At 39.1% G+C, this 26,205-nt stretch overlaps 2 protein-coding genes across 3 annotated transcripts; one reads left to right on the top strand and one right to left on the bottom strand.

Moving 5' to 3' along the window:
- The first annotated feature begins 1,104 nt into the window (after positions 1-1,104).
- LOC129769611 (bifunctional endo-1,4-beta-xylanase XylA-like) lies at positions 1,105-1,792 on the top strand. Its single transcript, XM_055771988.1, has 3 exons — positions 1,105-1,207; positions 1,271-1,330; positions 1,419-1,792. The coding sequence occupies exons 1-3, from the start codon at positions 1,196-1,198 to the stop codon at positions 1,689-1,691; spliced, it is 345 nt and encodes a 114-aa protein (XP_055627963.1). The 5' UTR covers positions 1,105-1,195; the 3' UTR covers positions 1,692-1,792.
- A 9,823-nt stretch (positions 1,793-11,615) lies between these two features.
- LOC129767842 (uncharacterized) lies at positions 11,616-20,274 on the bottom strand. 2 transcript variants are annotated; one of them, XM_055769081.1, is made up of 4 exons: positions 20,142-20,274; positions 19,645-19,747; positions 11,771-12,024; positions 11,616-11,709 (listed from the first exon to the last, which is right to left on the bottom strand). In XM_055769081.1, exons 1-4 carry the CDS (start codon positions 20,154-20,156, stop codon positions 11,659-11,661), a joined length of 423 nt encoding a protein of 140 aa, XP_055625056.1. In that variant the 5' UTR covers positions 20,157-20,274; the 3' UTR covers positions 11,616-11,658. The 2 variants fall into 2 exon arrangements, with proteins under 2 accessions (XP_055625056.1, XP_055625057.1); XM_055769082.1 differs by having other exon boundaries at positions 19,678-19,747.
- Positions 20,275-26,205: the final 5,931 nt, after the last annotated feature.

The raw sequence follows: 26,205 nt of genomic DNA, 5'->3' as shown, positions 1-26,205 counted from the left end.
TTTAGAAAATATTCAAGAAGAAATGTTTTCTAACTAGTCAATAGATGATACACTCATAAATTGAATTACTCTTTTTAAACAAATGAATAAAGTTCTTTGTTTCTGATTATTTTCTACCTAAAATCATCCAAAACTGATGAAAATATTCGAATCGTTAAATTCAATTAAATGATGCTAACTAATGCTATGGGGATTTCGAGAGAAAAGTGAACTCTGTGCAAAACGTTCGAATGGTGATCGTAAACAAATTATTAATTATCATTTTCCTCATTTCCTTTTCCTTGTGCCGAATCATGAAAAAACTGGTTTTCAAAACTATTCTAAACACGATTTTGAGATATCTCGTTGCACAGAAAACAAGTTTAATTTTTTTTAAATTGACTAGTAATTAGATTATTAGGTGAAATGCATAATGTGCTTCGAATATGATGTAATTGTAGGATACACATTTCGTTGACACCATAAATTATTTCAACGATTTAACCTGACCATGCACCCTTGTCACAATATGATTTGCCCCATGAGGTACTAAATCGTGCGACTAAGTAGTCTAAACTGCCATTATGTGTTGATGATCAATGAGTTCAGGTGTAATCAGTACCAATTTGCACTTTCAATACGCTGACGGATTGATGCATTTGACCGCAGCATTTATGATTAATTGCATTCGCACGGAAGCAGAAGATATGTACGGGATCGATTTATTTTGTAGTAATAAAACAAACAAAATATCACTGATAATTGTGAACCATTAATAATCAGTCTTCGCAATGACTATCTGTGTGAGAATGCTTCAGTGTGGCTTCGTAGGTGGAAGCAATAAGTTTTGCCGTTCATTAAGAATTCATATTTAACCCACACCTTCCTTGTCACAACTGCTCATATATAATTTCGAGCTGACATTCTTCGTCCTCCTGAGAACGTTGCTATTTGCTCAGTAACTCCCCCTGTTGGTTGCAACCTATTGGTCCGGGTACCATTTTGCTAAAATATCACTATCGCTGACTGCTTCAGCCAATCTGAAAGCCATTGATAAATACTAATCACGCTGCTTAGTGTAAGCTTGGTTAAGAAGACGCACTACAATCAGTATATAAAGCCTACCAATTAGCTTAATTTGCATGCAGTGTCGAATTGCAATCTCAGTAGTGAACAAGCATTTTAAGTGAACACTTTAAACAAATTTAACATCAAAATGTTCAAATTGGTAATGTTGCAATCTTCCATTAAACATGATTTAGCAGATTTTTAAGCGTTTCGTTGCTTATAGGTACTCATCTCTGTTTTGGTGGCTATTGTTTATTGCGCACCAGCTGATAAACCAGGCCAGGTAGTGTAGTAATCTTGTTTATTCAATAATTGGTATATTAATACTAAGTACACAATTTCACTCCCTCATCCATTTATTATACTATCAGGAAAGGAACGATCGTCTGGATCAATCAGAAACTACTTGGAACTCTGCATGGGCTAACCCGGCGGCTCCTGGTACGTGGCAAAATCCCAATGCGTGGGGCGCTAATAACTGGAACCGATGGAATAACCCAGCCGCCGATCCACGCTGGAACCGTTGGGGAGCCGAGCCATGGAACCGTGGATCTTGGGGATCTGGCACTACTGGATGGAACCAATGGAATCGTGCAGGAAATTGGCCTGCTTCGGCCAACGCAGCTAACCGGAATGCTTGGTAAATGGTGAAATACGTTACTCAAATCGCCATCAGTGAGTGCAAAAAGGCTATGATATTTTTGTGTACAATGTAATCGTATATAATAAAACCGTATCTATGAAAGATTCTTGTTTCATTCTCAAAGAAAAAACTGTTGTTGGCGGATCCATTTAAAATCGGCACTTTGTCTAAACTACACGGATCGTTGGTGTAAGAGTATCAGGGTGCATTCTATTGACGACAGATTTTATCTGATAGAACCACATTGGGCTGGATTCGCTGCTCGTCTCTATGAAATATGTAAAAACATGCATGTTGCATGTGTGCAACAACATTTCACGTGCATTTATTGAATATTTTACACATGACGTTGCTCCTGTTGATATTTCGATCATCGGAATTCAATCGTTGGTTCCAATTTTCATTTTATTTTATACCTAAATCCCTTTTTCTTCTTTTTAAGTAGCATAACATTCCTAGAGGAACTTCGATTTCTCAACGTAGTATTAAGGGGTGGAAAGGTAAAAATTTGGTCACCATAAATCTGACGTATTCCTTTTACGTGTGCGCTTAAATGACCTGAACACACTCTGTCCAACTTCTATAAGACCACCTTGAATATATTTTGTTGTAACACAAACAATTAGAGTTTCAGTAAGATATTTTCATACATTGTTGAATGTTTCAAATAAAGTATATTGAACGTCAATTTAGTTCAAAAGTGTCGTTTGTTTATTTATTGGGATTAAATAAGATAATTTCAGCTGTCCAGTTTTTATAAGATCATTTCAAAATTCATAAGTATCATCAATGAAAAATTCAAAACAATCGGCAGATCGACATGTCAATAATCGGTAACTTTGCAATTTCGGTTAAAAATACTGTGTTGGCATACTATTTAACAAATTCAACAGAACGGATTTCTCGATATTTTCCCATGTCTCTGAAACTGCGGTCTTGAGTTCATCAACCGTGGTGTATTGCTTTCCCTCAGCGTAGATCCTACGTACTAAGATCCCCCAAAGATTTTTAACAGGATTCAAGTCTGGAGAGCGAGCCGGTCAGTTTAATAAGTCGATGTTTTGTTCCTTAATCCATTGCTTAGTTTCCTCGCTGGTATCAACAGCGACATTGTCTTGATGGAATGGGAATTTTTTGCGACGATATCTACGCAAAAATGTATTTGAATTTGATTTTGAAGTATGTGAAATCTATCTTGAGTTTTCCAGTTGCACAGAATCCCGCCCAAACCATGCACAAAACTCCAGAAGACATTGAATCAATTGTAATCGATCAGAAAATAAAAGCCATCATTGAAGACGCACGCATCGTTTTTTTACGCTCTTCTAGGAAAGATTTCCAGAAGAAAAGTCGGAAAAGTTACCAAATTGTATCGCGTAAATTGAAGAGAAAGTGTCCTCCAAGTCGCCGTGAGCGAATAACTACTCCATTTTAGGTTTGTGAATAACAGAGTGTATGCTTCATTTTATAAGTGTGTGCTTGTAGTATGGTTTCTCTAAATTGATTTTGAATCAGTTCACAAAATGACAAAGCAAGAGAAGCATTGTTTGAGAATTTTGTTCGCACAACGTGAGAATCTAAGCTTTTTACACACGAAATTGGCAAAATCGCATTGACAAGCTTCTGAGATAAGAGTTTTACAACAATTGACATCTTCAAGATCATGTAGCTCTCGTAGGGCATTCCTTGAGGTAGATCTGCCCGTTTACAGTCTTTTTAGTCACGAACAGCACACTCCGTTTGTCATATGAGTAGATCACTTGCCAAATCATGTGTTCCTTGGCAAACTTGGCAAAGTTTCTGCGTCCTTACTTTCTCCGGAACGTCAAACTTCTGCTGGGCGGTGAAGAACAGTAGCTCCGGAAGCTGCTGGAAGTCCGCCTTGACGTAAGTCCATCATCCATGATGAGACAATGAGGCTTCGTGAGCATCTGATTGTACAGTTTCCGGACCCGTGACTTTCCTACCGTATTTTTGCGTTCGTCGCGATTTGGAGCCTTGTGTACATTGTACGTATGCAGTCCTTCCCGGTCTTTGGCTCTCTGAACGAAAGACTTGGACAGATTCAACCTTTTGGCCACATCCCTGACCGAAGCATTGGGATTTCGCTTAAACGCTTTCACAGCACGCTTGTGAACATTCATTCACACCGCATGTCTCCTTCCGTTTAATGCTCAAAGTTTTGTATTAACGTTTAATCACACGACTTACCGTTGACTGCACAAATCCGAGTTGTTTTCCGAAGTCCCGATGAGAGAGTTGGGGATTTTCCAGTAGCTTGCGCAAAATCAATTCGCGACATTGCTTTTTGGGTGACGCCATTTTTTCCAATTTTCAAAAATCTGACGACAACGATAAAAATACAGTGTAGACAATACACTCTGAATTATTTCTATCCAAATTTTCAAGAGAAATTACCCAATGGGTAATTTTCTACAGAGTTTTTTTTCCGTGATCTAATTTGATGTGGGACACTCTTTAAGCTACTGCGTGTTTTTTTTTTCATTAGGCTACCTGAGAATCCAAAACATCTTAACTTTGAAAAATTATAACTCTAAAACGGAAAAAATGCCTTTCTGGTCTTTAGATATGTTATGTAAAAAGCCCTCAACTTCCAAAAAATATAAAAAATAGAGCGCATTCCCGAGATCATGTAGACCATGAAAAACAAATATAATAAATAATTATGACAACCAAATAAATTTTTTTCGCTAGTGTAACAGTTTCTTTTAAAGAACACTAGCTCATTCAAATTGAAGTTCCGATCATCTAAATCAGTCTCGCAGCTCAAAAGTTATGACAAACTTTTTCACCCTAAAATGCAAATGGACACCCTAATAAGAAAATAAAAAATATGGGTCTAACATTTTGCGATAAGGAGAAAAACTACCACTTTTCACACGAAAATCACGAATCGGTTTGGCATGTAGGGTAACACGGGGTGAGTTGGACATACGGGGTGATTTGGCCCCTTTATCTCAAAAAGTACGGCTTAACTTGGATTTTTTATAATGTTATTTTCTTTTATTATTGAACCGTATGTAACTAACGTAAGAAAACTTTGGTAAAATTCTACAAGTGGAAGGAAACGGTAGCATGAACACAACAAGCGCTTTGATTGTCAAAAAATGTGAGTTTTCCGATCGTGGTTTTAAGGTTTTTCCCGCTGATTGAACAAACTTTCCTACAGAAAAGGAACAATTTGATGTAGCGACACTGTAAGTTTGATAACAATAAATGAAATTAATTGCATTTTAATTTTTGCATGTTGTGTGGGGTGACATGGGCACGTTTCTGTGGGGTGAATTGGTCCAACAGGTTTGAGACTTTTCATTGATCTAATTGATTCCAGATGTCACGGAATTACAAAAAGAGGATGGGCAGACAACGTTGGAAGAAAGAGGAGCTTGAAAGAGCAACTCAGGCCATCTAGAACGGATTTTCTTTGACCAACAACGTAAGTGTTTGAAAATGCTCGAACAACAGTGAAAAGATTCATGCAGAATTCGAGATGGTGTCAATCCAATTTTTCTGGTCTGGAATCTGGACGAGACACCTGGTATCGATCCCAGAAAACTGTTACTGATTGTTAAATTATCCCAGAATACTTTACATAAACAAAAGTATGTTTTTTTTTCTACGAAACACACAGTGGGCCAAATCACCCCGCATCAAATTTTAATGTCCAAAAATCATCTCTTTTATTTTATGATATATTTGGGAGTTTGAAGCTTGATATAATGTTCAAACATTATTGGTTGAGAGAAAACAAGTGTAGCTCAGTATACAATGTGAAATTTTTGATTCAGACCGTATTGGTTTGGAAATATTAGGCGATTTGCTTAGGTGGTCCAAATTCCCCCCTTTTCCCCTAATGGCTGAAACATAATATGTACCAATGTGTAACATGCGTTACGTCCCATAGAGCTGAGGCTTATTGTTTACGCCTGAAAGGCGATAGACTACCACGACAAGTAATTGTAACAGATTCAATATTATTATTCGTGATGACAGAGGAATAGTGTCGCCGTTTGGTGGCCATAATTTGGGTTCCAAACCCGTTAGTATGATCCCTATCAGATAAGAAGACACGAATCCACTTATAATACAGTAGAACCCCGATCATCTGCGAAATTGTCTGGCCAGGTCATCGCGGATAACGACTAAAAATGAGGTGTGCACACGAAATAAAGATATCTCAGCATGAAAACTGTTTCTTTATTTTTATAGAGACTTTGCCTGATGTGGCATTTGCCTCTAACTATGTTTTACCGATACAGAAATCACTGAACTATCTATCTGTAAGGTCGTGTGCACCAGTGGTCAGATAATATGAAAACCATGACCAAAACGAAAGAGCAAGCGCTTACGTCTCACTGACAAACTTTGGGAAGCTCTATAGAATTACTATGGAACTGGCTTTCGCGGATAATCGAGGTTCCACTGTATAAAGTTGTCTTCAAAAATAATTTTCGTACAAGATTAGCCTGACGGGGCCGGGAGTCCAATACTTTGACAATGTTTGTCTTAACATAGTTGTAAGACAAAAATTGTCAAAATATTGGACTCCCGGCCCCGTCAGGCTAACGCCACATGTGCCTTAATAAAATATATATTTTGGAAAAAAAAAGATTTTTTCGCACCTTAAAAAAAAGTTGAAGCAAAGTAGAATACTAATTTGGTCATTCATTTAATTTTAAAAATATGTTCATTCCGCCTGGAAATCAATCATTTGTTGACGCTCCCCTAAACTAGTAAACGAAGCTCAATGCCGTCAACGCGGATACAGGGAAAATTCCATCACTTGGGGTATGTGGGGGCAAGATGGACCATGGAGGGATTTAATAAAAATCCGATTGATTCGTATAGTCCGTTGTGAATGTAATGTAATTTTTACGGATCCGATATAAGGCATGTTTAGTGGTACAATTATAAAAGTAAAATTGGTTTATACTGGTTATAGAATTCATTTTTGGTTATATCATGGTATGTAAATTATCATCAAAGCGATATTAGGCATGTACCGAAAATTTGTCATAGGAAAATTTAAATTAAGATACACCGGGATAAGTTGAAACGGTTTTTACTTGAAAGTTGAAAGTTATCTTTGAAAAAACTTAAATATCTAAATTTAATTCTGGCAGATGACTTTCGATAAAAAAAAATGAGAAACACACTGCACAATGGCCCAGGAAGTTCATTTAAGTGGAAATTAGCATTCAGAGCTCGACAGTTTTTCTCTAGACAAAAACTGTTTTCGACAAAGTTGTTACATATGATAAAGCGCTTATTTTGATGTTGTCAAAAATAGAGTTATCAAAATTTTCGATGAAATAAAAATCTAACTTTCTTATCTTTTTAGATAGAGGTGGATATGGTTCGACAATGTTTTAGCCTCAGTTATTTTAAGCAAATGTGTAGAACAAAGTTTTTTTCTATCTCTTGAAATAACCTATATAGTTCGCTTTTTTTCTAAGTTGCGTTAGGGTCATCATGAAAAAAATGGTTTTTATGATCTAACTTTTGTATTGAAAATTTTACATGCAAACTGTCTGCAGAAGACTTTTAGAGCTTACTAAGACAAACATTTTGCGATGCAGAACTTGTCAATATCTCAATTCTGCTCAAAGTTAATGATATTTCTTCCCAAAAAATATGCTCTCTTCATTCGCTTGTCATTCTTTTTGGGGCAAACATGAAAAATGTTTGTTGATGGCATTTGAAAGAGCATACTCGAAACTATATAATGTGGCATTTCCAAAACTATGTTATTTTTTGTATTTGAGTAAACTAAAATTGAAATAATGAGTTTTTGGGCGAAAAAGATAATAACTTTAAGTAGGATTAAGATATTGACAAGTTCTGCATCGAAAAATATAAGCTCTAAAAGTCGTTACACTACAATTTCGCTGTAAGATTTGAAATATAAAAGTAAAAGCAAAAAATGTGTTCTTTCAAGGTCACCCTAACGAAACTTAGAATAAAAGCGCTATATTGGATATTTCAAGAGATACAATAAAACTTTGTTCTACAGAGCTGCTTAAAATAATGGAGGCTACAAAATGGTCGAACTATATTTGCCTCTATCCATAAAGACAAGAAAGTTAGATTTTTTATTTAATCGAAAATTTTAGTCACTCTATTTTTGATGACATAAAAATGAGGGCCCTATTTTTGATGACATAAAAAAGAGAGACCTATTTTTGGTCCTATCATATGTTACAACTTTGTCGAAGACAGTTTTTGTCTAGAGAAAGTTGTTTTCTATCTATGTTGCGTTAGAGTCACCATGAAAAAACGGGTTTTTTTGCTCTAGCTTTTATGTTTCAACCTCTACATAAAAATTGTCTTGGGACGACTTTTGGAGCTTATTGTGACCAACATTTAGCGATGCAGAACTTATCAATATCTTAATACTACTCAAAGTTATTGATGGATTTTCACCCAAAAACTCATGATTTCAATTTTAGTTTACTCAAATACAAAAAATAACATAATTTTGGAAATCCCACATTATGTAGAGTCAAGTATACTCTTTCAAATGCCGTCAACGAACATTTTTTTATGTTTGCCCCAAAAAGAGTGAAAGGCGAATGAAGAGAGTAGAGTTAAGATATTGACAAGTTCTGCATCGCAAAATGTTTGGCTTAGTAAACTCTAAAAGTCTTCTGGAGACAGTTTGCATTTAAAATTTGTAATATAAAAGTTAGAGCAAAACCGGTTTTTTTTTAATGGTAACCCTAACGCAACTTAGAAAAAAGCACTATATCGGTTATTTCAAGAGATAGGAAAAAAATTTGTTCTAAAAAGTTTTCTTAAATAACTAGGGCTATAACATTGTAGAACTATGTTAACCTCTATCTATCAAGATAAGAAAGCTAGAATTTTTATTTCATCGACAATTTTGGCCACCCTATTTTTGACAACATCAAAATAAGCGCTCTATCATTGCAACAACTTTGTCGAAAACAGTTTTTTGAAAATTGTCGAGCTCTAAATGCTAATTTACACTTAAATGCATATCCTGGACCATTGTGCACTGGGTACAAAGTACCAACTTTTAAAATGTTATTATGTAAATTATCTTTTGTTACGTGTCATGTAGTGAAGGGGGAGAAGGGAAATAGTAGAAATTTGCGTTACGTAATATAGTTGACCCGCGTATTCTAGAACTTGCCTCTCAGAATGCATTCAAGGCGTGTTATTTGGCATAGAAATTCCAATTAAGTACTAATGAAAATGAGTTCTTGATAGGGTTTTGATCTGGTAACCAAGTTGACTAGTCCACAATCTGGAGCCCCTATTCAATAAACCATGCCTTGACTTTCCGGATGTTATGAATTGATGCCAAATTACCCAATTATCATGGTGTTTTTGATGCGAAAACAGCAGTAAATGATTCTGAAGTATTTTATTGCACTTCTGACTGTACATTGGTGTTGGTTGGGAAAAGCTATCTGAACCAGGCCGTTTTGAAAATATTGCAATTCGGGGGTATTTTTGTTCGCACCGTGCTGTGTTTCCCTAACACGTACCTAGGGGGAATCCGCTTTGTCAAAACATGCAAGTCGGGGATATTTTTTTCCCACTGAGCTGTGTTTCCCTAACACGGGCTTCAAAATTAATGTGCCTTGGGGGAATCCGCTTTGCAAATAAGAGACGAATGAACTCTCAGATTTTAAAGTCTCTTTAATTCAAATACCTACCTACCTTTGCAAATACATGCGAGTCGGGGGTGTTTTTGGGTGTTGAGTACTTTTGTACACGCTTGTCGTTGTGCAGACCGGAATATGTTTCCCTAAAACGTACTTTTAAACTGAGAAGCCTGGGGAAATTGTCATTTCAGATACTAGAGTAGAATGAACTTTCGCGGTTCGAGAACTATGTAATCATGAGATGTGCAATAATTTCAGAGGGAAATGTAAAATACAATGATCGTTTGACAAACCTTCCGTTCACATATTTTGGTAGTACTAGGCATCATATCAAACGTAAAGGGACGTTCATCAAATCTATTTGTAACGAAGAACATAATCTATTACAAAAATTTCGATGCGTTCTAAAATAATATTCGCAATGGTGGATTGCATAATATAATTGCGTAGCTCTACGTCGAAAATATGCGGTCGTGTCCTAGATACAACCCTTTACAATTTTTATCAGAAAAGTTCTCCTGAAATAGTGAAACCCATGGGATTAGCTTCCACATTAGTTTTTGAACCCGCAGCTTTGGAGATGGGATTATTATGGTTTGGGGAGTATTTTCTCAAAAAGTCTTGGTTTAGGTATCTTACCATCAACACAAATGAACAGTCAGAAGTGCAACGAAGTACTTCAGAGTCATTCACTGCCGTTTTTATATCAAAAACAATGTGGTAATTGGGTATTTTGGCTTCAATTCATAAAATCCGGAAAGTTCCTCTAGGAATGTTAGCGCCATTTGAGAAGAAGAAAATAGTTGAGCCATAGTTTCAAAATTAACAAATTTGACTTATCTCATGTCTCTGTCGAGTACACATAAATTACATGGAGTATACGTCTTATATATTGAATTTATTATCATTCATGAGTACAGAAAACGTTTTCATAAGTTTCAGTAATAAAAATATCTTGAAAATAATGTCCGGCACTATTAATCGCTGTTTCAACTTACCCCTCTCTGTGCATCTCAACTTACCCCAGGCTTGTGAAAACATGGGATATGTTGAAATGCTCAGTGTTCTATATGGAAAAAAATTATCAGTTCAGTTTTCAGAATCATTACACTTGATTATTACTATTTGATTACCTGACGTAGAATTCTGAGGATATTTTTAATGAAAACCAGTTTTTTCCTGGACAGCCTAGGAGGCTAAAAGCCTCTCAAATAAAGAATAAACAAAAAGTCTTTTTCTGAATCGCCGAGGGACGATGAACCCATCTACCTTATTGCTCAATTGGAAATATGTTTTGTTTCTTACAGCAGTTTTTCTGTCATCATAAATAAAAAATCATTCGGGCGCTTTCGTTCATTTCAATTTTCGTCGTCAAATGAACTTCACGACATATTGAGATGACTCCTCTTTCAGTCTGAATTCTTTTCTCTCTCTAATTTGCAAATTGTGGATGAGTTACACCATGAATGGATGGATCGATTGTTTACCCACCAAGAAGAAATGTATCAAAAGTAAAGTTTCTCCTCATATGGACGATGTTTTCTTGTTTTCGAAAATGTTGGATCCTAGCTGATCAGACAAATGATGAGAGGGAGAGAGAGTGAAATTATTTATCTCGCGAGCGATAAACTTCTACACGTTTGTTTAATTTTTTTAACATAATAAATGACGTCCATGTTCTACGCTTTCACGATCCTAGACCATCACGATAAAATATATTTCAAAACGTACTCCCATCCCATTTCCATCGTTCCATCAGGTGCAATACGTTGGGCATCACATGCCTTGTAATGGCAACAAGTTCCGACATGCAGCACAGCGAATTTAATACACACATAGATAATTTTTTTTTTAATTTTCATCCCTTATTATAGTGACGTTCAACACTTTGGCTGGTTCGTCACATCACTTCCATTTCGGAAAAATGTCGGGAGTGAGAATTGAACTCGTGACCTTTAGCGTGAGGGGTACGGATGTTATTACTACGCCAACAATGTTTTTTACGTTTGACATTGATCCACTGATCAAGCAATGCTTTCAATTCAGCATCTTTGAAAGGATCTCTATCACGCGGTCATCAATATCGGTACGTTGGCGTTGTGCGTTGTGAATTACTGAAACTGTCAATGACAGTGTTAACCGAAGACAACTAAGGTGATGAAAAATTATCAGAAAGATGATAAGGGAAAGTAAATTAATCTTTCAATAACAGTTGACCTTGCTTTTTCCTTCAACACGGATAGTTCTATTTGAATAAAACATCATTACGATAACAGTGTGCATATCGTCTACAAAATTTATTAAGTCATATTTCTAGTATCCATGTTTCTTGTAACCACCATGGTCATGCCCGTGTCCATGTCCCTGAAAGCAAAAAAAAAGAGACATAAGTATTTTTTTCAGTATAACAGAAAATTCAACCAACCTGTCCACCGGCGCCATGTCCTTGTTGACCTTGAGTAAAACCATGACCCCCACCGTGTTGACCGTGTCCTCCTCCGAAACCGGACTGGCCGTGTCCTCCTCCGGTACCAGACTGCCCGTGTCCTCCTCCGAAGCCAGACTGTCCATGTCCTCCTCCTTGACCATTACCTCCTCCAAATCCGGATTGACCATGTCCTCCTCCAAATCCGGATTGACCATGACCTCCTTGCCCAAAACCTTGTTGTCCATGGCCACCTGAACATTGGAAACATTTTTTTTACAAACGTACCTCAAGGAATAGTACAATATTCCAACATAAAAGCTTATTACTATTCATCTCTATCGAGGTGATTTTGCGTTTGGTTTAAAAATTCCAGAAAAAGACGCAGGGAAATGGTAAAAAGTATAACATTTATTCTTGGGGGGTTGAAAATAAATTCTTGATATTTGTGTTTTAATGATTATTTTATGTAAATGTTGGCCACGACTACGTTTTAAGTGATTTTTTTCGAGTATATCGGCTGGCATCTCACCCATAACACGTGCGATATTGTCTTCTAGTGCTAGAATTGCGCAGAAAGTCCATCGTTTCGTGTGCTGTGTGGCATGGGCACCGTCTTGTTGAAATCACATGTCAACCAGATTTGTATTTTGAACAGTAAAAAGCTAAAAATCATTGCACGATAGCGATCACTGTTGACAGTTCTCATCTTCATCTTCAAACCAGTGATCCCCGAAAATCGTTCGATTAATCGATTCATCGAATACTTCCTACAGAAATCGATTATTAATCGAACGAATACTGCGCAACCAATAATCGAAGCGAACGATTAATCTACGTCGAATCAAATCGAATCAAAGTTTCTAGCATATCTGTCTACGAGAAGCTTTAAGCGTTTCAGTTTACCAATACACAGGGTTTTTTATAAACAGTAAACTGTTGAAAATTCATGGTAGTTATGCCTAGAATATCAACATAGGACAATTGAACTTGATATTGTTTTTTAATACTTTTAACACTGTAATACAGTGGAATTGCAGAAGCATCATCCCTAAAATAGATCAATTTAAATTTTTAGTTCATAGTTCTAACTGTGATGTATTTTGGCTGGAACCATACAAATGAAAGTGAGGAATACTCTGAACGTTGGATTTTCAAACTTGCAAGAAAGGTTTGTCCCGATTCCGTTCCTGCACAAAGCGTTGTACGCGACATTCCGCTCCAAGGCGATTATGAGAATTTTTCGATGGTAGAATTCTCAATTGCCCTCCTCTCATGTAACAATTCAGCTCCGGGGTCGGACAAGATTAAATTCAACTTGTTGAAGAATCTTCCTGACTTGGCGAAACAGCGTTTGCTAAACTTGTTCAACAAGTTTCTGGAGCTGAATATAGTTCCCCATGACTGGAGACAAGTGAAAGTGATAGCCATACGAAAACCCAACAAGACGGCTAGCGATCACAATTCGTATAGGCCGATTGCAATGTTATCCTGTATTCGTAAATTGTTAGAGAAAATGTATCTCTTTCGTTTGGACAAGTGGGTTGAAACGAACAATTTGCTGTCAAATACGCAGTTACCGCCGAGGTAAAGTGACGAACGATTGTCTCGCGCTGCTATCTTCGAAAAATCCAAATCGCATTTGCTCGCAAAGAACAAATGGCTTCCGTTTTCCTCGATATCAAAGGGGCATTTGATTCAGTTTCCATGGAAATTCTCTCAGAGAAACTCCATGATCGTGGACTTTCGCCAATTCTGAATAATTTCCTGCACAATTTACTGTCAGAAAAGCACATGTTTTTCAATCATGGCAGCTGGAAATCTTCTCGATACAGTTTTATGGGCCTACCACAAGGCTCCTGCCTAAGCCCCCCCTAGTTTTTACGTCAATGATATGGATGATTGTCTAACTAGAAACTGCAAGCTGAGACATCTTGCAGACGATGGAGTTATTTCCATCACGTGTACCGCCGTTCTGCAAAAATCCTTGCAAGATACCCTGAACAACCTGTTCACGTGGGCTCTCAAGCTGGGTATCGAATTCTCTATGGAGAAAACCAAAATGGTCGTTTTTTCTAGGAAGCACGAACCCGCCCAATTCCAGCATCACCTATCCGGCAAACCGATCAGGCACTCGATGTTTTTCAAATACCTTGGAGTATATTTTGATTCTAAATGTACCTGGGGAATACACATTGCGTATTTGAAACAGAAATTCCAGCAAAGAATCAATTTTCTCCAAACAATAACCATGGAACATGGTGGGGCGCCCATCCAGGAGACCTCATTCAGTTGTACAAAACAACGATATTATCAGTGTTAGAATATGGCAGTTTTTGCTTCCGATCAGCTGCCAGGATTCATATTCTCAAGCTGGACAGGATACAATATCGTTGCTTGCGTATAGCCATGGGGTGTTTGCATTCGACACATACGATGAGTCTCGAAGTCTTGGCAGGAGTACCCCCGCTTACTCTTCGGTTCACAAAATGATCCTACAGATTTCTCATCCGTTGCAAGATCATGAATACATTGGTGATTGATAACTTCGAAAATCTACTCCAACTGATTCCTCAGTCAAGTTTTATGTCTTTATACCATGAGTACCTTACCCATGAAGTGCACCCTTCACCAGGCATCTCCAACCAAGTTTGCTTCCCATACTTTTGCAATTTCTCTGTCATTTTTTATCTGTCCATGCGACAAAAAAATCCATGGAACCCCAGATCATCTAGGCTCCAATGTTATTCCGTCGATATTTTCGGAAAAATATGGGAAAGTTAGATCTGATAAAATGTTCTTTACTGACGGTTCATTCATAAACGGGTCCACTGGCTTCGGCATCTTCAATGAAAATTCGAGTGCTTCTTTCAAACTCAAAGATCCTTGTTCCGTGTATGTCGCTGAACTGGGTGCGATATACTACGCACTAGGGATCATTGAAACATTGCCTATCGACCATTATTTTATTTTTGACGTAAAACTACGTCTTTCAGGAAGGGTGCCAAATCAGAAAACAGGTCACGTTTTTATGAAATAAAGTTAACGTTAATAACTATTTTTGCCGCGAACGGATTTTGACGATTTACAAACTAAACGAATCGAAAATTCCGTAAGATTTGTTTATTATGCTATACATTAGAATCCCTTGGTTTGTAAATGGTTAAAATTCATGAAAACTTTAAGCGTTTCCATTTTCCCATACATTTGTTCTGTCCATTTATGTGCTTTCCCGAACAGAGCAGTCAATAACGAGCAACTTATCGACGACCAACGGAGGGGTAATCGTAGGATTTAAAGTCTCCGTGAACAAAGGAAAAGGTAGAAGAATGAAGGGGAATACTTGCCTAGAGTATAAACAGTGGATCTCGCTAAGGCAAACTTTCATTCGGCATCGGACTGTTGAGCAATCCAGTTCACTTTGCTTTCGCTGCGCTTCGATCTAAGATTGGACCCCACCAGTGGTAATCCAACTAGGATATCGTCGTTTGACTTTTCTATTCGTTTTTCGCGTTATTCGTATCGTGTGTTTTACTTCCCGCGTCATAAATTGGACGCTTCGCTTAGTGTATGATGAGTAAGAAGAAGAGGAAGGCAGGCTCGAGCCCTGCAAAAAACGAACGCATTTCCAGGGGCAATAAAATTTCGAGGCAAGCGTCATCTGATAATGCACGCGATGTTGGTGCAGTGAAAAGCGCTCGCACTGAACCGAGCTTTCGCGAGTGTGACACCGCATCGAACAACAGCGAAGCAGGCGATTACGGCGCGTCGGTCGAAAATGTAAACGCCGTTACCCATGCAGCAACCAAAATCAAGCTCGCCCCGCTGGTGGTGAAGGCGGTCGCTCTTGACAAACTCATCAGCGAATTAGCATCGATGGGCAGAGTACAAACTGTGTGGCATAATTCAGTCTTTTTCCAAGAAGTTAACATTGTTTGTTTTCCGTCATCATAAGGGCTTCATTGGTGCCTTTGAGAATGCATCAATGCATTAAAATAAAGTTATGGCGAAGCAGGCGTTAAGTTTGTGTGCCCAAAAAATATTTGGGGAATACCAAACATCTTGAATGTCTTACTGGAATGTTATAAGTTATTTAGGTTCGCGTGCCAGTCGCAAAACTGCCTTCAACTAGGATTGCATTTGCGCTAATATTGATCATAATGAAGCATTGCTACTGTTTTCGAGGTTGTTATTAACAAAAAGAGTTTATTTCGCTTTTTTAGTCACCAAAAAAGTAAATGTCGTTCTGGAATTTTGTATGTCATTAGGTTTCGCTTGCCAGTAGCAAAACTTTCTCCACTAAGGGTGACAGTTGCGCTTCTCTCGAGCATGAGAAAGTAATGCAACTTTCAACGACAACGCAACAGTTGTTTCTAAAATTTCACAGCATTATAGAATAATATCCGAAGGTATAAATGAGCGATTTATATAAAATAACAGAGTTGTTCTACGTCAACAATGCGGTCGTACCTTGGACACAACCTCCTATAATTTTTTTCAGACAGTCTCAGCTCAATAGAGGATATCTGCTCAATGAAAGTTGATAAACGCTCATCTTATTTCTTAACAAGAATAAGACATCTATTGAGTGTTTTGGTCGAAAAATTATTCAAGATTACCTTAGCATGGGTTCCCTCTCATTGCTCGATTCGGGGAATGAGAAAGCGGACTCGCTAGCTAAAGTGGGCGCTTCAGATGGCACACTTTTTGAAAGGCAAATTACTTATAACGATTTTTTTCACATTCCTCGTCAGCACACACTCGTTAGTTGGCAGCGCATGTGGAGTGAAAATGAGTTCGGTCGTTGGTTACACACGATTATCCCTAAGGTCTCGACGAGTGGATGGTTCAAGGGATTCAATGTAGGTCGTGATTTCATTCGCGTGATATCTCGGCTTATGTCCAATCACTACAACCTAAACGCGCATCTCTATCGCATTGTGCTCGCAGCAAACAATCTTTGTGATTGTGGCGATGGCTACCACGACATCGAGCATGTTGTCTGGTCGTGTATCCGGTTCCATGCTGCTCGCTCTCAGCTCTCTAGAGCACTGAGAGCACAAGGCAGACAATCGGATATCCCCGTCCGGGATAGCTTAGGTAGCTGTGATCCTGATCTTCTGCTTCATCTATACCTGTTCCTCAGAAACGCCGATGTCAACGTTTAATGATGTTTCCTGTGAGGCCCCAAACTCCAGACGGAAAATCACCTGGCGCATCAGAGTGCTTATTCACTGCACACGTCTACACATCTTGCCTCGAGGTCGGTCTGAGATCGAGTGAGTGTGCTATGTAACAACATGACAGATCTTCTCCCCACGGTGACGTGTTGCCAGTATCGATTATGAATACACTTCTTGAGATGATGGGAACTTCTTAGTGAGCTCCTTTTATCGAGGGGTATATTGAGCACACTCACATTTCCTTCGTTGTGTCCCTGTTTCATATCCCTCCTATCCGATCTATAAACTTTTACTTAGTCGAGGCAATACATACACACACTCTTTACAGATACACGGGCCAAAGGTTGTGCAGTCCACTGATCATTCAACAAGAGCCAAAGGTTGTACCGCTCATGACAACTCCACACGAGCTGATACTAACCTCGAGCCAACCGCGAGTAATCGGTTACATATTACTGACATAGTTGTAAGGCAAACATTGTCGAAATATTGAAATATTGATTATCATGAAAACATCAAACATCAACGCATAGATTGATCTGCAGTACTTTTGCAGAAAATAAATCTCATTGTTATTAGGCATTCACGAACAAGAAGTACATGTGTTCTATTAAACTTTTTTTTTATTTGTATGAGAATTAGTTCGTTCTTCCAAACTAGAAATGAGTGCATTAGCCGTGCTTAACGCGTGACATAAAATTCCCGTTCTTGAACCAATTAATTTATTATGGACTTACAAAAAAACATGGTGGGACAGCTATGCCCCGAATATCAACATAAGACAATTGAGCTTGATGTTGTTTTTTTCGAAAGCTGGGAACAAACAATAAGTTTTTTCGTGCTTTTCCGAAAGATTATGGTAAAAACATCGTTTTATGAAGAAAAGTGAAAATTGTCAAAAAGTAACATGGTACAATTATGCGTAGAACGACAGTATGTAGCATCATATCAATGATGAGAATAATGACGCGAATAAGAATTCACTCGCTGTCGAAGACATGACACTTTATCAACACTCAAGATGATTAAAAGAAGTTCAAACAAGCCATTAAGAGATTTAGTGTGTAGAAAATGACTCCATCTATGATGTTGCTTCTAAGAGTCTACATGGCATCTTCTTGGATGACACTAACGTTCCAGTGGAACGGCTAATGTGTAATAGATATAAATGTGTATCGATGAGATAGCAATACTCTTACGTCTAAATGGCTACTGTGTAATACACAACATGAGAAAAATGTACACGATAAATTCGGCTCTGTTACAGCTGAATTGCGAGATGAGCCTAGTGATAAAAATAAACAGATGGGATAAAAAAACACGCCTTGAATGTAGAGGTTGTGGGGGCAAATTGGTCATGGGGAGCAAAGTGGTCACCCGCTTGTTTGGTAGTATAACTATTGACTATAGATGCAGTATTAGACAAATCATCAGTTTGGACGACTGTTCACATATTCTAGGAGAGGTGAACAGATATTTTGTTTAATATCAGCGATAAATTAGCATAGAAATGTGTTTGATGTTTGGGGGCAAAGTGGACATAGGTGAATAACAACTCACAATGTTCTGTTTACTAAAGCTGATATACATCATCACATTCTGCTCTTAAAGAGGTTCCTTTTGAGGCTTTGACCCTGAAAGAATATGCCACTCCATCTAAACCATGCCTTATTATGCAGAACGTTATGGGTTTCTTACTACGTTTTTGTATGCATGAGAAAATTCAAATTGAGAAATTGAGACTCTAGGTGAATAGACCAAGCTTATTTCATACATGTACTATATCAAACGCATGAATCTATCCCATTTAGCTTGATATGTGCGGGTGACCACTTTGTCCCCACTAGGTGACCACTTTACCTCCAAGCAAAAAAAGTTCGATTTTTCACCTTTTTTTCTTATGATGAAAAGTATACTATTTTGAATTTTTGTAGTAAAAGCCGTTTGCAATCTTGAGCAACAATGAGTTGAACTATAATATTCTTCGAGAAACGGGAATTGAAACGGTATGTGGACGCTGGAAATGGGCATATTCCTTATGGTGACCACTATGTCCTCACTTCCCCTACTCTGGAGTGGCAAACTCTAGAATACCGTGACCACAGTTCAAGACGGAAGAATTTTATTTGACGAAAAATCCCAGGCTAGAACGGGAATCGAACCCGAGCCCCCGGCATGATAGTGTGGGACGCTAACCACTCGGCCAAGGGAGCACCAAAAACATAACATCTACTGCCGTCTAATATCAAGTGTTATATCATCCCTTATAATGATGAAACTACGGTCGAAACAATCAGTAGCCAATAGTCGAACGCTGTAAGTTACATGAAAGTTTCACACATCAGCTTGACGGGTTTTGTTGAAGGCAAAAAACCTCTTGTCACGCCTATACATAGAATGAGAGTAAATGCTGAGTTGAAGAACCACATATGTATTGCAAAGATGGTAGTTTTTTTTTCAAATATCTTTACATGACACGAAAAATTTCTTCAACATGATATGCACATATTTTGTTTCTAGAAAACCGCTCACTTGACGAAATATCACAATTTCGATCAAAAACCACAAATCTTATGCCAGGATAAAGACATTATTTTGTTTAAAACGATATAACGATTCCTTTATGGTGCATCGAAGTCTACAAGCTACCATGTTAGTGACACAATTTCCAACAAATCATGATTTACAGACCTCCACCTTCATTCTTTACGTAGGGACTTTTACCATGACTTCCGCTAGGGCCTCCCGATGAACCAGCCGACGTCACTGTCAGGATAGCGAAAATCGTCAATATCTGAATATGATAAAGAAAAATGTATGAGAAAACACTTGATACATGAAATTGAAACTGAACGACGTTATCAGGTTAACATTCCACCATGAAACATTAAATGTAACACAGAATAAACACGATCGAGATTAAATGTAACATTATGCTCCAATTGCATGGGGCACAACATGATTCACTTCAATCTCTTTAATCCTTTTGCTCATGTGCTTGCATAAGCTCCGATTTTCCTAGGAAATTTATTGTTTTTCACTTTATTTTTATCACCGTTTCATTGTGGTCACTTTAATCTTCGATTCAAGTTCTCAATTCAACACATTTATTGTTTCATTATGGTGAAGTTTTAAAGTCCCTGATTTCGCCACACTATTAGCCAACTACAACATGATGCACTTCCTACCAACAACTTAGTCATTCTGCTTAATGTTACTGGATGCTGAGAGAAATTAACTCCGAATTACTGCGACGAGGTTTGAACGGTCGATTTTCTTGTGCAACTAAACTGATCAATACCGATCGGTGATGGTTTTTATAGGAAATGCAATCTGGAACACTGTTGTACTTTTTAATCTGTTCGGGGATTCTAGCACCAATACCACCGTCATATTTTGCTTTAAATTCATTATTAGCGATAGGAATACTTATTTGGAAAATATGCACCAATAAAAAGGAAGGTGATTGGGCAAAATGCTCATTGGGATAGTTGGTCCTATTTTTGGGTTAACAAAATCTTTGTTGGTAAGATGGACAAAAACTTTAAATTAAGAACACATGTTCAGAGACAGAAGTTAAATTACCAGTATACGTACACCTCAAAAAAGTTTTGGACTACATCTTATCCTCAATCCAGCAAACCAGCAATTCTGGATTTGGTACATGCTTAATTTTATGGCGGTATGGTGTACCGTGGACACTCTGGACACTCTGTACCTACAATAAGCCACCAAGAGTGCAACAAGCCACCAAGATGCATGTTCCGCACTACTGAGAACGGAAATGATCACGTTATGCGAAGCTCTAATTGTTCAGTCTTCAAGATAAACCCAGATAAACCTCAATCACTATAAAGCAGCTCAGAGACAGAAACCAGTGTGAGTCCTCTTCGAGCGTCGTCTATGCTTCGTGCCCGTAGAGAACAACCGGTCGAATTAGGGATTTGTACACGGTATACTTCGTACGGGGTCAGAGTTTGTTTGACCTTGAGAATTTGTTGAGCCCATAGTAAGCGCGACCCTATGACGAAGATGTGGTGCGTATGGACCTGATACACGCGGCACTTTTGAAGGTTCTGCCGAAGTGTATAATCCCGACTCCTGCTCAATCTGCTCGGAAGTTCGCTAGGAATCTCAATGTCAATCGAGAATCACTCCGATTACTCCTGCGGCGAGATATGCGACTCAAAGCATACAAAAAACGTTTGGTTCATGGTGTTTCGGAAGCTACAAAACAAGAGAGGTATCAAAGATCGAGAGAGTTGCTCGATTGGCGCGCAGATGATGTAATTTTTTTGATTTAATTATTTTTTTGGATGAAAAGATGAGTGAGCCTTAACGCACTTAATGCGTTTTGGTACGCACACGGTGTTTCGGTTGGCGATTTTTAAATAAAACTACCTACTTTCACTATTCGTTCTATTTTCTATTTTCGTTCCCTTTCTTTTTTAAATATGTTTTTTGGTAGTCACTTATTACAGGATGTACTTGCCCATAACAGAACGTGTCACGGTATCAAAATAAAACATCATCCATGGTTTGGGGAGCAGTATGTAAAAGAGGAAAATTTCCTCTTATTTTCATTGATAAAGGTGTGAAAATCAATGCAGCTTAATATCTTGATACAGGTTTGAAGCAAAACATTTTCAGCAGGATGGTGCTCCTTCCCATACATCAGAGGTGGTACAACGATGGTGCCTGATTCTTTTACCAAGGATGAATGGCCTCCATCTTCTCCAGATCTTAACCCACTTAATTGTTTTGTTTGGTCGTACATGCTTTCAAAGCTCAATGACTACAAAATTCTAATCCTCTTCCAATTTAAGAAAGTTATCTCCAAATTAAAAATTGGTTGGTAAACGACTGGGCTAAGCGTACCATCGGTACTTCGCGTACCTGCAGGCATAAAATAGACCCCATTCGTGGTCCTTAGCTTCCTCTCCAGTAATTCCTATCCCTACCTCGCCGTGGTGCCGGCTGGGGTACAAGTAACCACAGTGAAGATCAGGTAACCAACCCCGGTGGGATCTAGGTCGCATGCTGACAAGGAAGGGCGTCATGGAGTTCAAAACAGCGTCTATTCCCCATGTCATGGGCAGCTGATCACTGTCTTCATGCTAGCGGGGACTCTTAAATGAGCTGTGCACGTTGGTCCTCCGGCGAGACAGAAGGCTGGTGCAGGCCCTGCAAGCCATTCATAAAATTAAACGCACAGAAAATTCATCGTGATGGGGGAGAACCTGTGATTGGCTGGTAACTGATCAATGAAAAAATGTGCAGATTAAGGATGCGAGGCCACTTCTTCAACATCAGCATTATCAACGTCCACAGCCCCCATTTAGCTAAAACCGATGACTTTAAAGAAAAATTCTACGCGCTGCTAGAGCGTGAATACGATCGCTTCCCAAAACACGACATCAAAATCGTCATCGGTGGTTTGAACGCTCAGGTTGGCCGAGAGTAGGAGTTCAGACCGATAATTGGTTTTCACCTCAGAAAACAGAAACACACAAACACCGTTTTGATACTTCTCGGGTATCATCGACGTCAGAACCTATCGTGGCGCTGACATCGATGATGATGGTCAAACTGCGTTCCAAACTGTCATTCGTCAATAACATAAGATATCAGCGTTCACCACTGTACCACCTAGGAGAACTGCAGGAGCCGAACGTTGCTGCAACATACTCGCAGTGTCTTGAAGCTGCGTTACCGGAGGTAGACGAACTGGATGCTGCCACCTCGATGAATGCTGGAACATCTTGAAAGCAGTAATTAGCAGCACAGCAGAGCCCGTCATCGGGTATGAACAACGAGGACAAGGGAACGAATGGTTTGACGACGAGTGCCGAGCGCTCCTGAACGAGAAGGATGCAGCACGTGCAGCCATGCTGCAACGAGCGACTCGATAAAACGTGGAACGATGCAGACTGAAGCGAAGGCAGCAAACACATCTTTTTCGGGAAAAAAGGGCCGCCTGGAAGAGAAAGAGTGTGAGGAGATGAAGCTGCTTTATCGTTCTCGAGAATCGCGAAATTCTTCAAGGAACTAAACGCCTCACACAAAGGCTTCGTGCCGCGATCCGAAATGTGCAGGAACAAGGAAGGTGGCATTTTGAATAACGAACGCGAGGTGATCGAGGGGTCGAAGCAGCATTACGATGAACACCTGAACAGCGCGCAGACAAGAGACCAAGATGGCGTTGATGAGGACTACACCGGTGCAGTGAACAACAACGACGTACCACCCCCAACGATGGGTGAAGTTATGGAGGCCATTAATCAGCTAAAGAACCACAAAACAGCTGGTAAGGATAGCCTCGTAGCGGAGCTCTTCAAGGTAGGTCCGGCAAAACTTGTAGAGTGTATGGACCGGTTGATAGTCAGGATCCAGAGGAGTGGAAGGACGGGGTAATCTGCCCCATCCATAAAAAAGGTGATAAGCTGGATTGTGGGAACTAGCGTGCCATCACAAACCTGAATGATGCGTACAAAATTCTGGCTCAGATCCTCTTTCACCGTCTATCGCTAATATTAAGTCGATTTGTGGGAAGTTATCAGGCCGGATTCATTCAGGTTATTACTCTGCGGCAGATCCTTCAAAAGTACCGCGATTATCACGTCCCTATGCACCACATCTTCGTCGATTTCAAGGCCGCATACGATACAATCGACCAGGGAGACCAGCTATGGAGAACCATGGACGAAAACTGTTTGCTTTTCAACGTGGCACTGCAAGTTGTTATGCGGAGAGCGGGCTTCAACATATGTGACACGATTTTCAACAAGTCTAGTCAGTTTATCTGCTTCTCCGAAAACGTAAACATAATCGGAAGAACACATGCGACGGTAGCCGACTTGTATACCCGACTGAAACACGAAACAGGCCTGATTGGACTTGGGATCAATGCGCCTGAGACTAAATACATGCTAGCAGGAGGAACTGATCGCAACGAAATTCTTCTTGGTAGTAGTGTTGTGATCGACGGCGACGAGCTCGAGGTGGTAGAGGAATTTGTCTACCTTGGCTCGTTAATAATAATTGACAACAACAACCGTGAAATTCGAAGACGCATAGTCAATGGAAGACGTGCCTACTATGAGCTCCGCAAATACTTAAGGTCCAACAAACTCCGATGCCCTACGAAGTGTACCATGTACAAATCCCTAATTCGGCCGTTTGTTCTCTATGGGCACGAAGCATGGACGGTGCTTGAAGAGGACTCACAAGCACTTGGTGTTTTTGAATGCCGAGTGCTTGAAACAACGGTGGTGTACAGGAATACGGAGTTTGGAGAAGGAGAATGAACCACGAACTGGCGCAACTCTACGGCGAACCCAGCATTCAGAAAGTCGCCAAAGCTGGACGGGTGCGATGGGCAGGGCTTGTTGCCAGATTGCAAGACGGCAGCACTGCAAAGATGGTGTTCACATCGAATCCGGTAGGAACAAGAAGGAGAGGAGCCCAGCTGAAGCAGAACTTGGCAAGAATCGGTGCGGTCGGGAGTTGGAGAACTGCAGCCATGGATTGGGTTTATTGGTGAAAATTTGTGATGAAGATTTAATCTCTCAATGGGATGTAGTATCATTATGAATAAATATAAAAATGTATGTATATCGCCTCCATTTATGGAATTCTATACGATTGAATGTTTGCTGGGCAGCCTTCACGTTGAAAGTTACTTTGGATTTTTTCCCAGATCTTTCGTAAAATAAAATAATGAGTTTCATTCAATTTTTGAACGCATGATCAGCCTCTTCTCGTCCTTTGATGAGTCTGACTTGGGATGGAGATTTCGGCCCAAACATGAATACGATGAACTAGGCTCGGTAAAAGAAATAAGATAAGGTGGGAATGCACGGAATCTAGCTTTACATCTGTTTTTAGGGAATTTTTGGAGTTGTCTATATATTAGATTGGGGAAATAGAAATCCATCTGCGGGAAGTTAAAAGCTTTATTTGAGATGTTTCGGATTGTCCGATTTGGGTAAAATGGGCACCGTTTTGTTGTATAATTTGTTGCCATTTTAAATGTAGCTGCACAATGCCTCTCTCATAGAAGTCTTGGTCCTTATTGGCGAATACCTCCAGTAAACGATTTTCAGAATTTTTTCTTGATTTCAATTTTTTATCACTCAGGAAGTTTTACAATGTGAGAAAAAGATGATAATCGCTTAGTGCCAGTTCCGGATGCATACAAACTTACATTAAAACAACCAAGCTCCCGGAGTTTCTGACGAGTAACTACAGACGTGTGTGGTCTTTCGTTGTCCTGATAGAACACTATAGAATTAGAATTCTGAATAGAATAGAATAGAATTCTGAATAGAATAGAATTCTGGCCGTTTCTGGTCGATCGCTAGCTTCAAACGGTCTAGTTGTTGACAGTAGTGATTTGAATTCGGTGTTTGGCCATACGGAAGCAACTCATGGTGAATGATTCCTTTCAAGTCCCACCAAATACACAGTAGAACCTTCCTGCCCGTTAGTCCCGGATTGGCAACCGTTTGAGCTGCTTCAGCATGCTTTGACCACGATCGTTTTCGGACTATATTGTCGTATGTGACCCATTTCTCATCCCCAGTCATCATTCGCTGTTTAGAAACTTCCATATACTAGAGGGTATTATATATTTAAAATATACATAACAGGGAGAAGGATTAGAGCACCAGCAGTATCGCTCAAAATTGACTACATCACCGGGATTTACATTTCGGCTCGTATTATGACTATTCTCGAGCATCTGTCAGGGTTGTTGCGTTGGTGCGTTAGCGCCCTACCCTTGAATCCAACTTTCCTCGCGCTAAATAACACGGTAAGGGGTTAAAAACCAACCAATGACTCTCTACCAGATGGAAGTGGGGACTGTTGATATTTCTTGTGTGACTAATCAATATTTTGCTTTACGAATTATGTTTTATTATTTTGTTTTGATGTGCAACTCGAATGTGAAAACAACACGGATGATCAGGAATTAAGTGATCTGTACAGGAATGATTTGATCGATCGGTTCATTTTATTCGATACGTTGTTAGTGTGTGGAGTAACAAAGCGGCTGTGGATTGAATTACAACATACATTGTGGGGGTTTTTCTAAGGCAGCAATCGTATATTTGATGTCTTTTTAGAACGGAATTGAAGCGGCCGATGTGTCTGATAGGAGTTTCAAGATGGAATCGCTTCCAAGTTTTGAGAACGACGGAAAAATACCGGTGAAGTAAGGTGAAATTAGAAAAAACTGATAATGGAGAT

This window comes from Toxorhynchites rutilus, chromosome 2, assembly GCF_029784135.1.
Source record: "Toxorhynchites rutilus septentrionalis strain SRP chromosome 2, ASM2978413v1, whole genome shotgun sequence".
NCBI lineage: Eukaryota > Metazoa > Arthropoda > Insecta > Diptera > Culicidae > Toxorhynchites > Toxorhynchites rutilus.
This window is presented reverse-complemented; position numbering and strand designations above follow the sequence as displayed.